Source organism: Oryctolagus cuniculus, chromosome 15 (assembly GCF_964237555.1).
Source record: "Oryctolagus cuniculus chromosome 15, mOryCun1.1, whole genome shotgun sequence".
NCBI classification, from domain to species: domain Eukaryota; kingdom Metazoa; phylum Chordata; class Mammalia; order Lagomorpha; family Leporidae; genus Oryctolagus; species Oryctolagus cuniculus.
The window spans coordinates 13,104,210-13,117,600 of NC_091446.1; the positions used below are offsets into that span (position 1 = coordinate 13,104,210).

The 13,391-nt window shown below is 41.4% G+C and overlaps 1 protein-coding gene across 5 annotated transcripts in view; it reads left to right on the forward strand.

Moving 5' to 3' along the window:
* PDZD8 (PDZ domain containing 8) overlaps positions 1–13,391 on the forward strand; it is a 107,395-nt gene that overhangs the window by 19,415 nt on the left and 74,589 nt on the right. For all 5 annotated transcript variants that reach the window (XR_011382761.1, XR_007911132.2, XR_011382762.1 and 2 more), the window contains exon 2: positions 8,623–8,745. Coding sequence is in view for 1 of the 5 variants with exons in the window: in XM_002718680.5 (XP_002718726.1) it covers positions 8,623–8,745 (123 nt within the window). In the remaining 4 variants the exon portion in view is untranslated. The remainder of the gene's footprint in view (positions 1–8,622; positions 8,746–13,391) is intronic.

Here is a 13,391-nt window from a genome sequence, read left to right on the forward strand (position 1 = left end):
TTGAGTCAAGTTTGAATTCTTTTTTCTGTCGCCAAAGTTCCTTAACCAAATATTCAAGGTACCACTCTCCTTTCTCATTCCTCTACTTGTCCTTCTTATTCCCCTCTGGAGACCTCTCTCCTTCCTTCCTTCCTTCCTTTTTTTTTTTTTTTTTTTTTTCTTTTAACAGGCAGAGTTAGAGAGAGAGACAGAGAGAAAGGTCTTCCTTTTTCCGTTGGTTCACTCCCCAAATGGCCGCCACGGCTGGCGCTGTGCTGATCCAAAGCCAGGAGCCAGGTGCTTCCTTCTGGTCTCCCATGGGGTGCAGGGCCCAAGCACTTGGGCCATCCTCCACTGCACTCCCGGGCCACAGCAGAGCTGGACTGGAAGAGGAGCAACCGGGACAGAATCCAGCACGCCAACTAGGACTAGAACCCGGGGTGTCAGCGCCACAGGTAGAGGATTAGCCAAGTGGGCCATCCAAGACCTCTTTTAGAGCTTTCAGCACCTGTTCCAAACTGAGGGGTGGAGGGGTGTTTCGTTGTTGTTTTTGTTTTTTGTTTTTTTGACTTAACACACTCTTGTCATCTGAATTTAGAACATTGTTGCTCTCTTCACTTGGATATGCTGTTTTCTGGGTTCCTGTTTAATGCCCTCACTTAGTGGGCATGTGTCTTCATGTAACTCTTCAATTAAAAAAAAAACACAGTGTTCAGGAGATTCTTTGTGTTTTCCCTGATTCTATTCTCATATTTGTGTGAAATGAGGAAATGATTTGGATCCCATGCCTTAGCATGTTATTGTGACAGTCAAACATAATCATGTATGTGACACTATGAGCCTCTTGTCAGGAACATTGAAGATGAGATTTAGAGCATGTATTACCACAGAAAAAAGGCAAAGAGTTGATCAAGTCAGCCTCCAGGGCTATGGAGATCAAGCCCTGGAATTCTGTTCTGTTAGGAACTTTGTTTCTGTGTGTGTGCCCCTTCCCCTGCAAATTCATATGGTGAGGCCCTAACACTCAATCTGGCTGTATTTGAGATGGGGCCTTTATGGAGATAGTTAAGGGTAAATGGATCATGGGAGTGTGGTCTTAATCCTGTAAAACCATTTAAGAAAGAGACACCAGGAATATACACCAGAAAAGGCCATAAAAGGACATGATGAGAGAGAGGCCTCACCAGAAATCTGCCCTGACTGCACTTTGATCTTATACTTCTAGCCTCCAAATGTAAGAAACTGAATTCCTGTTTTTCAAGCCACCTCAAACTTTGGTTCCAGTTTTGGCATTTACTAAGGTGTGAGAACTCTTAGGATTGTTCTTTCTTCTCTTTTTTAATCTTTGTGTGTGTGTGTGTGTGTGTGTGTGTGTGTGTTTTAAGGATTTGTTTATTCATTTGAAAGAGATAAACAGAGAGAGGCGAGGCAGAGAGAGAGAGAGAGAGAGGTCTTCCATCCAGTGGTTCACTCCCCAGTTAGCCACAACAGCTGGAGCTGCGCCGATCCAAAGCCAGAAGCCAGAAGCTTCCTCGGGGTCTCCCACATGAGTGCAGGGGCCCAAGGACCTGGGCCATCCTCCATTGCTTTCCCAGGCCATAGCAGAGAGCTGGATCAGAAGTGGAGCAGACAGGTTTCGAACCGGCGCCCATATGGGATGCCGGCACTTCAGACCAGGGCGTTAATCCACTGCACCACAGCGCCAGCCCCAGGATTATTCTTTATGTACAGTGTGCTAATGCCTAGTTTTGAGGTTGTTATAGGATTAAGTAGGCAAATAAATACCCGCTATGCCACAGTGCCAGCACCTATTTTAAATATTACCTAGTATGGTAACTATTCAATAGATGTTTGTTTTTCATATGCATTTAAGGGACTATAATTTTTTTAAAGATTTTATTTATTTGAAAAGTAGAAAAACAGAATTACAGAAAAGCAGAAACACACAAATACACAGAGGGAGAGGTTCTTCCATCGCTGGTTCACTCCCCAAGTGGCCGAAGTGGCTGGAGGTGGGCCAGTCAGGAGTGAAGAGCCTTTTCTGGGCCATCCTCCACTGCTTTCCCAGGCCATAGCAGGGAGCTGATCGGAAGAGGAGCAGCCAGGACTGGAATCTGTGCCCATATGGGATGCTGGCACTGCAGGCGGCGGCTTCACTGCTATACCACAGCGTAGGCCCCTATAATTTGTTTTAATGGAGCTTTGTCATTTATGGTTTTGTTTAAGTAGATAACTCTAACCAAATATGTGGCTATCAAAGAAGTAGCGAGATTATTTCTGGGCAACTGGGCTTTTGTGTTTTTAAAAACAGCATAATGTTGAAATATTGGGGCCCGTGTTGTAGCACAGTGGGCTAAGCCACCTGCAATGCCAGCATCCCATATGAGTGCCAGTTCAAGTCTCAGCTGTTCCACTTCCAATCCAACTCCCTGCTAATGCACCTGGGGAAGCAGCAGAAGATGGCCCAAATGTTTGGGCCCCTGCCACCTATGTAGCAGACTTAAATGGAGTTCAGGCTTCTAGTTTTGGCTGACCTACCCCTGGTCATTGTGGCCATTTGAGGAGTGAACAAGCAGATGGAAGACTCTCTCTCTCTCTTCCTTCTTCTCCCTTCCTCCCTCCATCCATCCACCCCCCAATAACTCTTCCTTTCTAAAAAATCTTTTAAAAATAAAATTTCATATAGTTCACCTATTTAAAGCTTACATTTCAGTGACTTTTAGTATATTCATATATGTACATGCAATCATTACCACAGTCAAATTTGGAACGTTTTTATTACCTCAAAAACAAAACCTATAACCTTTAATTATCATTCTCCTAATCCCTTATCTACTCCCAATCCTTTTATTTCTTTGAATCTTCTGCTTCCTCTCCTCTCATTCTGTTACTCCTGTTATGTGCTGGTTGATGTGCTTAATAGTATTGCACATTTTTTTCTTTATAAAGATTTAATTTTTATTTATTTGAAAGATAGAGGTCTCAAAAGAGGTCTCAAAAAGAGGTAGAGACAAAGAGAGCGGTCTTCCATCTGCTGGTTCACTCCCCAGATAGCTGCAATGGCTGGAGCAGCACCAATCTGAAGCCAGGAGCCAGGAGCTTCTTCAAGGTCTCCCACATGGGTGTAGGGGCCCAAGGACTTGGGCCATCTGCTGCTGCTTTCCCAGGCCATAGCAGAGAACTGGATCAGAAGAGGAGTAGCCAGGACTAGAACCGGCGCCCATATGGGATGCCAGTGCTTCAGGCCGGGGCTTTAACCCAGTGCGCCACAGCGTCAGCCCCAGCACATTTTTCTTTTCTTTTTTTTTTTCATTTCTTTTAAATTTTATTTAATAAATATAAATTTCCGGCCGGCGCCGTGGCTCAATAGGCTAATTCTCCGTTTGCAGCGCCAGCACCTTGGGTTCTAGTCCCAGTCGGGACACCGGATTCTGTCCCGGTTGCCCCTCTTCCAGGCCAGCTCTCTGCTGTGGCCCGGGAGTGCAGTGGAGGATGGCCCAAGTCCTTGGGCCCTGCACTTGCATGGGAGACCAGGGGAAGCACCTGGCTCCTGGCTTCGGATCAGCACAGTGTGCCGGCCACAGTGGCCATTGGAGGGTGAACCAACAGTAAAGGAAGACCTTTGTCTCTGTCTGTCTCTCTCTCACTGTCCACTCTGCCTGTCAAAAAAAAATATAAATTTCCAAAGTACAACTTTTGGATTATAGCAGCTTTCCCCCTTATAACCTCCCTCCCACACCTCCCACCCACAAAGCATCCCATATCCCACTCCCTCTCTCATCCCATTCTTCATCAAGATTCATTTTCAATTATCTTTATATACAAAAGATCAACTTAGTATATACTAAGTAAAGATTTGAACAGTTTGCACCCACACAGATACACAAAGTATAAAGTACTGTTTGAGTAGTAGTTTTACCATTAATTCACATAGTACAACACATTAAGGACAGAGATCCTACATGGGGAGTAGGTGCACAATGATTCCTGTTTTTGGTTTAACAATTGACACTCTCAAGATGTCAGTAATCAACCGAGGCTCTTGTCATGAGTTGCAAGGCTATGGAAGCCTCTTGAGTTCACAAACTCCGATCTTATTTAGACAAGGCCATAGTCAGAGTGGAAGTTAGTTCTCTCCTCCCTTCAAAGAAAGGTACCTCCTTCTTTGATGGCCCATTCTTTTCGCCCACCACATTTTTCTAAAGCTAAGTTCATTTTCCTTAGTTCTTTTTTCTCTCTGATGTTTTACTTGTATGACCTATGTTACTCTGTCTTCAGATTCACCAGTTCTTCTGCCAGTTCAGATGTACTGCCCTTCTGGTGAATTTTTTATTTTAATTATTACATAGTTTTCAACTCCAGAACTTCAATTTATTTATTTTTTAATAATTCCTACCTCTTTATTTGACATTTCATAATGCCTCCTTTTACTTTAGTTGTGTAAATTTCCTCCCAGTGAGCATATTTATAATGGCTATTTTCAGGTCTTTTTCTGCATGTTTTGGCCATATGTGTGAAATAAGTATTTTACGGCATCTTTTAAATGTCATGTAATACCCTGATGGAAGCTAGACATTTTAGATACTCTTTTGTATCAGTTCTGGGTACTGGTCTTTCCTTCCCAGGACTTGTTACTGCCTTGTTTCTTTTCTAGTTTCTGCTGGGATTATTGAGGTGCAGTCTGTACAGCAGTGTTAAGTCTGATGCTGTACTTGCTTTCAACAGTACCTTGAGGCCCAAGTTGTTTTGCAAGCTAATGCAATTATGGCTCTTTCAGGAATAGTTTCCAAGGTCGCTGTCTTCTACTTGTTCTAACTCTGGGGGTGCTCTTCCTAGCCACCTTGTACTCTGCCTCTCTGCTATAAATCTGGTGGTCTAGAGTTCAGGCTGTATCTTGCTTGAATCCATGAATCTATTCCCCATTGCCCTATACTACGACCTCCATGGTTCTGATAGTGCCATCACGTTTGAGCTTTTCCATACTCTATTGTAAATGGAAGAGATTTGAGGACCCCCTCTTTTGACCTGCTTCTCCCTCTCTCCTTTTCAAGTAAGGACTCTAGAGCTAGGAATGGAGACACTCCCACTCTGGGAGCTGAGTGCTGGGTTGTAGGGTTGCTGCCTGTCTCACTATGAAGCCACTCTTTTGGAGCAGAATTTCTGCCTCCTTGAGCTTGTTGGAGAGAGAGATCAAGCAGTGTTCATTGAAATACCACAGCTCGACTTTTCTTGAATAATTTTTTTTTTCATTTGCTGTTTGCTCTTAGGACCATTTCCAAAAGGTTTCAGTTACTTGGTTTTAGCTTTATTTTAAAACAACTTTAACTGGTTTGACTGGGGAAGCAGGTCAGCAGAACTGCTCTTGCTGTCAGCCTGAAAGCCAGTCTTCTGATGCTTTTTAAATTTTCTACACAGGCAAGTACAGGTAGCTCTTAAAGAAGGCTAGTTTGCTAGGAGCCTGAATGAGAAAACTGACATGTTTTGGTTGATTGGTTAATAGGAGATAAAGACTAATGAATTCTAAGCAAAGGTACAGTGAGATGAGAAAATAAAAGGGAAGGATAGGCATAACCTGCCTCATTGTTTGGATTCCTTATAGGTTTAGGATACTTAAAGGCTTTGGCTTTAAAGTTTTTGAAGACTAGAAGTTCTGAAAGCTGAGTGTCTTGCTAAATGTGAGTGTGTGAGTTCTATTCATTGGCTTGCTGAACGAACAGCTTTCCTATTTTTCTGTGCATAAACATTCAGCAAAACCCCCAGGCGTTAATAAACTTAAACTAGCCTTTACTTCATATAACGTTCAACTCATATTCCTACATATAACCTTGTTATTGCACTCCTAACTTTATACTTGATGAGAACAGCTGATTCTCAGCAGCTGTGACTTAGCTAACTAGCATTATTAAATTCAAAGTTTCTAGTGTATTTAGCAATATTTGTAATTTTTTGATTAAGATTTATTTTATTTATTTGCGAGGCAGAGTTACAGAGAGAGAGGTCTTCCAATCGCTGGTTCACTACCCAAATGGCCACAGTGCCAGAGCTGGGCCTATCCAGAGCCAGGAGCCAGGAGCTTCTTCCGGGTCTCAGAAGTGGAGACCCAGACTTGCAAGTACAGGTGCCCAAGCACTTGGGCCATCTTCCACTGCTTTCCCAGGCCATTAGCAGAGAGCTGGATTAGAAGAGGAGCAGCTGGGACATGAACTGGCATCCATATGGGATGCTGGCATTGCAGGCGGAAGCTTAGCCTACTATGCCACATTGCCAGCCCTATATTTGTTATTTTCTGTAGAGTAACAGAGTTACATGTATTTTAGGAGTCTTAAGGCCAGTGTGTTAAAGCACTTAGCTACAGGGCTGGCATTGTGGGTTAGTGGGTAAAGCCACCACCTGCAGTACCAGCATCCCATTTGTGTACCAGTTTGAATCCTGGCTGCCCCACTTCTGATCCAGCTCTCTGGTTTGGCCTGGGAAAGCAGTAAAAGATGGCCCAAGTGCTTAGGTCCCTGCACCCACATGGGAGACCTGCAAGAAGCTCCAGGTTCCTATCTTTGGACAGGCCAAGTCCAGCCATTTCAGCCAATTAGGGAGTGAAACAGCTGATGGAAGACGTGTCTGTCTCTGCCTGCCTGTAACTCTGCCTTTCAAATAAATAAATCTTTTAAAAAAAGAAAAAGCACTTAACTACAACCTTGTATTAATATGGTAAATTTGGTTCCTAGTTTTTCTTCTTCCAAAAGCTTGATAGCTGTATATGTGAATCAAATTACTTCAAATGCAAATTAGCGCAGTAGTAGGGAGAAAGTGAAGGCCCTACTGCTTTCTGTACTAATTCAGAAACAGGGGAAAACCACTGAGCTTTGTCTGTGTACATTCTTATATTTCCTTAAAAAGATTTTTTTCTTTAATGCTGGGAAACCTTAAGACACCTCTTTCCCCTATCAGTATCTTTCAGTGGGCTATTGATATTTTCTAAGGTTTATTTCATTTTTGCTATTGGAGTTTTATAAATCAGCTTAACACATCCTCAAGTCCTGATTGTGTGTGAGGCACATTGTCACGTTTGTGAGGGGTGTAGAGAATTGTGAGACTGAGATGTGTTTGACATGTCAAGACCTAAATGCACAGCAGTTTAAATGACTGCTGAGGAGGGTAACCAGGGTATGTGGTCTATTATGAAGCCAAGTTTGGGCATATATAGCATCTGGACAGGCTTTGAGGAACAGGAAAAACCTCAGGTTGGTACAAAAGTCCGGCAGGCCGTAATATGCATAATGTCTTCTGCAGACATGAGGTGACCTCCTAGACCTTCCAGTTTCTATGCCTTTTAAGGAAGTGTGTGATTGGAAAAGTTAATGGTAGTGGACCTTGAATGTGAAACCAAGAACTTTTGACTTTCTTATATGGTCCATCAGTGGGAAGCCATTAAAGCTTTGAACAGGCAAGTTATGGCTAATGATGGTGTGTAGGGTGAATTGAAAACTATAGGGTTGCAAGCCTAATTTCCTCTCACTTTCTTCGTCTCTTGCTTTAACGGATGAATATGAGCTATGTTTCAAACTAAAAGTTTTTTAGAGGCTGGTGATTTGGCATAGCGAGTTAAGCTGCTGCCTGTGACACTGGCATCCCATATGAGTACCAGTTTGTATCCTGGCTGCTCCACTGCCTATACAGCTCCCTGCTAATGACCTGGGAAATGCAGCAGAGGATGGCCTAAGTGCTTGGGCCTCTGCCACCCACGTGAGAGACTCAGATGAAATCTTGGCTTTGGCCTGGCTCAGCCCTAGCTGTTGCAGCCACTTGAGTGAACCAGCGGATGGAAAACCTCTCCATCTCTTTCTGAAACTCTGACTTTCAAATAACAAATCTTTTATTTAAAAAAAATTTTTTTTAACCTGTAGTGTATAAACTCAATACAGGTATCTATAAAAACAAGACTATTAACAATGAACATATAGGTGCCTGAATAATTCATAGGTAACTGAGGTGTTACATAGTTTGAGCTTTAAGGAAGTCAGAGTAACTTGAATTCTAGTTTTGCCACATACTTTGTAAAGTTGAACAAATCCTTCTATATTTCTAAGCCTTATTCTTTTCATCTAGAGATGGAAGCTAATAATACCATCAGCTCAGGGTTGTGAGCGTTCAGTAAGATAATGTAGGTAAAGCAGTTAGCATACTCCCTGGCAGACAGTAAACATCTCCAGTGAATACCTTTGGTGCTGTTGATATCATTGCTGCTGTTATTGTGTTGTCATCATGTACCCATCAGGTACATGTACTGTTTCCATGAAGCAGTGTATTCTGAAATTTGATCTTGTACTGTAAGGAAACTCTTCTCCTCTTGCCCCACCCAAATCACAGGACCTGCTGAGTGCCTCTGGACATTCCTTTTCTCTGTTCCATTTGTCTTGCCTTTTCAGTGAGGACATGCCAAGAAAATAAGATTTCTGGTTGCTGCAGAGAAGGCACCATTTGTTGCCAGTTGTGGGAGAATGTGGTTGTCTTTGTAGAATACACATGATATTAGGTGTTGTGTGTGTGTGTGTGTGTGTGTGTTTCATAGAGGTAAGTTCCGATATTATACATTAATCTGTAGCTGTTTATTATTCAAAAATTTAGACATGTCTTTACTTTTGTCAGGTTTAAGCCGTTTTTTCCATACCAAACTTTGCAAGGATTTGAAGAAGATGAAGAACATATTCACATACAACAATGGGCGCTTACTGAAGGCCGTCTTAAAGTTACGTTGTTAGAATGTAGCAGGTATGTTCTTTGTTTTGTCATTACCACCTAATGGGAAAGAAAGTGGGGCTAACGTGTACTTAAGCTGTATTTATATTTATTTCTGTTTTGTGTTTATATTATTTATTTGTAGATGCTTTGACTATAAATTTAATTTCATAAAAATTATCCTTTCTAGGTTACAGAAAAATGTAAACTATGTTTTAGAAAGTGCTGTGAATTGGCGAGGGGCAGGGGGAGAAGAGGTCTTATTCTGCAATAATTTCCAAACTCTTTATCTATATGTTCTGTAGGCATATTTTAACTTACTCTACCTATTGGAGAATTGTTCTAGAATAACAGTTTTGAGAATTGTTTGTGATAATCAGAAATACTCAGAGAAGCTGCAAAACCCATAAGGGTTCTTAACATTTTAGAACTGAAAGAGGTCTCAAAAATAAACTTATCTAGTCTTTTTATTTTACTTTGCAACACCATGGCCTGGCCAGTTATGTTCATTCTGTGCTTGTACTACTTACTGCATTGCCCTTCTTACTTACCTCCTAACACTGGTTCCCAATAGAAACAGCCAGAATGATCTTTTCAAAATGCAAATCCAGTTGTCACTCTCCAACTTAAAACTCTTCAATAGCTTCCCCGTTACTCTTAGGATAGGGACCCAAATCCTCATCACAAACTCTAGGTCCCACTTGCCTCTCTAACTTCTTTCTCACCATTCTCTGCCTAGCCCTTCACTCACAATGCTTCAACTACACAGGCCTTCCTAAGAGGGGATTGGCAAACTTTGTATCTAAAGGACCAGATAGCAAATATTTAAGGCTTTGTGATTCACATGGTCTGTTGCGTCTACCCAAACTGTTTGGTAGTACAAAATAGTCACAAACAAGATGTAAATTAATGGATTACTATGTGCCATTAAAACAACATATGGATTTTATAAATCTCATGTGTCATCAAATGTTGTTCTTCTGATTTTTGGTTTAAAAACCACTGGTGGTCCAGAGGCAGTGGGCTAGATTTGGGCCATCAGCGGTAGTTTGCCATTCTCTGCATAGATATTTTAAAGTACCAAGCCCTTGTGTTGATTCCATGCCATTTTTCTGGCCTACTCCCTTCTTTGCTTCTGAAATCAGCCTTTCATAGAGTATCTTAAAAGCCACCTCATTAATATCTCTCCTGCTCATTCTAAATACAAGTGTACTATCATTATGCTACCTTACTGTGACATTTGTTTATACCACTTAGTTGGTACTTACCACTTTTATTTTTATTTCCAACTTATAATAAAACTAAAGACTTGAGTACAGAGATTCTATTTTGTACCTAATACATTTGTGTCCTTGCTGATAGAAAAAGATTTAGTATACTCAAAATAAGCCTAAGTCCTAGAGTAACTGAGGATTGTGCATCGCACATCAAAGTCTGGTTGACAAGGAATTTTTTTTAATCAAAAAGAGACTAATGTGTTGTATATTTTATAAAAGGAACTGTAGTGTACAGTAAACACAGGCATAATAGATACTAGTTAGGTATTTAGAAAAAACTAATTCTTCTGCCTTAGTGTTACTGGTGGGGTTGTAGATTGATTATAGGTCTGTTAACCTATGGCTGTTTGACCACTGGCTTTGGTATTACCTTTGCTCGCCAATCTCTTGCTTTATCTGTGATAACTGCTCACTTAAAACCTTGCTATAGGAATCAAAAATTGCAGAAGGCATTGAGAAAGTATAGTCAGACATTGCTAAGTCATGTTGAATTGAGAAAAATATTAGAATTTGTGGAGTACTTGGGACCAGCGTTTTTATAAAAGGAACTATATAATTTAATAAGGAACTCTATGTTCTCTGATGGAATGCATGAGAAGCCAATGAAATATCTATCGGTTAAAGGGCAGGCAGCTGGGTTGATGATGGGCAAAGCTCAAGGTGAAGGCTGAACTTTTCACTATAAACTTTATTTTGTTTGGTTTCTGTGACTGTGTCAAAAATTAAAGAGAGTACGTAATTGAACCAAAGGGGAAAGCATAGAAAATAGTCCCTTTTATCACTCGTTTTCTGTTAGTCTGGTAGACTTGGGTTCCTTAGACAGCACCTTTCCCTAGGCCACAACTTTATCTTGGGAACAGGAACACTATCTAATAAAGAGCTTTCTAGACATTATCTATGAACCTGAACTTGTAAAAGTTACTTAATGTTGGGGCCAGTGCTGTGGCATAGTGGTAAAGCCACCAACTGTAGTGCTGCCATCCCATATGGGCACTGTTTCGAATCTCAGCTATTCTACTTCCAATCTGGCTCCCTGCTGATGTACAAAGGATGGCCCAAGTGCTTGGGCTCTTACACCCATGTGGGCAACCTAGAAGAAGCTCCTGGCTCCCGGCTTCAGCCTGGCTCCACCCCAGCCTTTGAGGCCTTTTAGGGAGTGAACCAGCAGATGGAAGATCTCCCTGTCTGTAACTCTGACTTTCAAGTAAATAAATCTTTAAAAAAAAAAAAGTTACTCAAGTGTTGCAGTGCTGTGTTATTAGTTCATACAGTTTTAAGGATTATTTTAAATAGTATTTAAAAGATTTATTTATTTATCAGAAAGTTAGAGTTACACAGAGAGAGAGAAGGAGAGAAAGAGAGGTCTTCCATCTACTGGTTCACTCCCCAGTTGGCCTCAACAGTTGGAGCTGTGCCAATCCAAAGGCAGGAGCCAGGATCTTCTTCCAGGTCTCCCACAAGGGTGCAGGGGCCCAAGGACTTGGGTCATCTTATTCTGTTTTCCCAGGCCACAGCAGAGAGCTGGATTGGAAGTGGAGCAGCTGGGGGCCGGCGCCGTGGCTCACTTGGTTAATCCTCCGCCTACGGTGCCAGCATCCCATATGGGTGCCGGGTTCTAGTCCCAGTTGCTGCTTTTCCAGTCCAGCTCTCTACTGTGGCCCAGGAGGGCAGTGGAGGATGGCCCAAGTGCTTGGGCCCCTGCACCCACGTGGGAGACCAGGAAGAAGCACCTGGCTCCTGGCTTCAGATCAGCATAGCGCCAGCCGTGGCAGCCATTTGGGGAGTGAACCAATGGAAGGAAGACTTTTCTCTCTGTCTCTCTCTCACTGTCTGTAACTTTACCTGTCAATAAATTAAAAAAAAAAAAAAAAAAAAAAAAGGAAATGGAGCAGCTGAGACTCAAACTGGCATGCATATGGGATGTCAGCACTGCGGGTGGTGGCTTTACCCGCTACACCACAGCACTGGCCCCTATTTTAAATATTCTCTTAGAAGAGAATAAGTTACTATTGTCAACTTATTCTTGCTTTTTTTATATTCCTATTGAATTCTGAACAATCTTTCTATATTCTCGTTAAAGTCTTACATTACTGTTTTTCTGAAGATCTTTTTCTTAGAACTCTTAATTTAGACAAATTCCAAATATGTAGGATTCAGACTAAAGGGGAGATAGAAATCTAACCAAAGTATTTTTGTTTCTATTGTTTGTTTTAAATTTAATTTAAGGTTCACAAACTTCATGTATTTCATATGCAAATTTAGGAACATAGTGATTTTTCCTGCCCACACTCCCACCTTTCTTCCTCCTCTCTCCTATTCTAACTCTTAATTCTTACAAAGATCTATTTTCTTCTTCTTTTTTTTAAAAAAGATTTATTTATTTATTTGAAAGAGTTACATAAAGAGAGAGAGAGGTCTTCCATCTGCTGGTTCACTCCCCAATTGGCGCAATGGCTGGAGCTGCACCAATCCGAAGTCAGGAGCCAGGAGCTTCTTCCGGGTCCCCCACACAGGTGCAGGGGCCCAAGGACTTGGGCCATCTTTTACTGCTTTCCCAGGCCATAACAGAGATCTGGATTGGAAGTTAAGCAGTGGGGACTTGAACCGGCGCCAATATGGGATGCTGGCACTGCAGGCGGCAGCTTTACCTGCTGTGCCACAGCGCCTGCCCCACAAAGATCTATTTTCAATTTGTGTAGTTTATTGTAATCTCTGAAGCAGGAAGAGAGTGACACTGGAGGAAATAAAAAACAAATGACAGTGCCTTTCTATATTCTTTTGAAGGAATGACCAAGACTGCCTATTTCATGTTTTGAAAACAGTGGCTTAATAACTAGTGAGAAGCAAAGGTTTGAAACAAGCAATGATCAAATCTTTTGAAAGGACATAAGCACTTAAGATGTTGTGAGGCATTGGTAGTTCAGTGGTGGAATTCTCTATAAACCATTTGTAGATCAAAGTTGTCTTACTGTCATGAGTAGAAGTTTCCCGGGTTTGTAGCTACTATACACACATATTCATATTTCCCTAACTTGGACAAGCCTGTTTAAACATGTTCAAGTAGTTATAAAGTCTTACAAATTGTTTATTCTGATTTAATCTAAATATTTTTATTAATGTTTATTACTAACTAGTAATTTCCCCCCAGATTCATGGAGTGGTGTATCATACTTACTATCCACAGACAGCCATGGTTCCAACAGAGGACTTCTTTTTTACTTTTTAAACTGTTTACTTTGAAATAAAATGGTTCTGTGTAAGGACTTTAACTTTTTATGTGGAAGTAATTTTAGACTTAGCAGAGAGTGAAGATTTTTATCAAACTTACTGTGGTAAGATTTGAGAGTAAATTTTGCCAGTGAAAACATAACTTAGTCTTATTAATAGAATGCAAACAGTGCA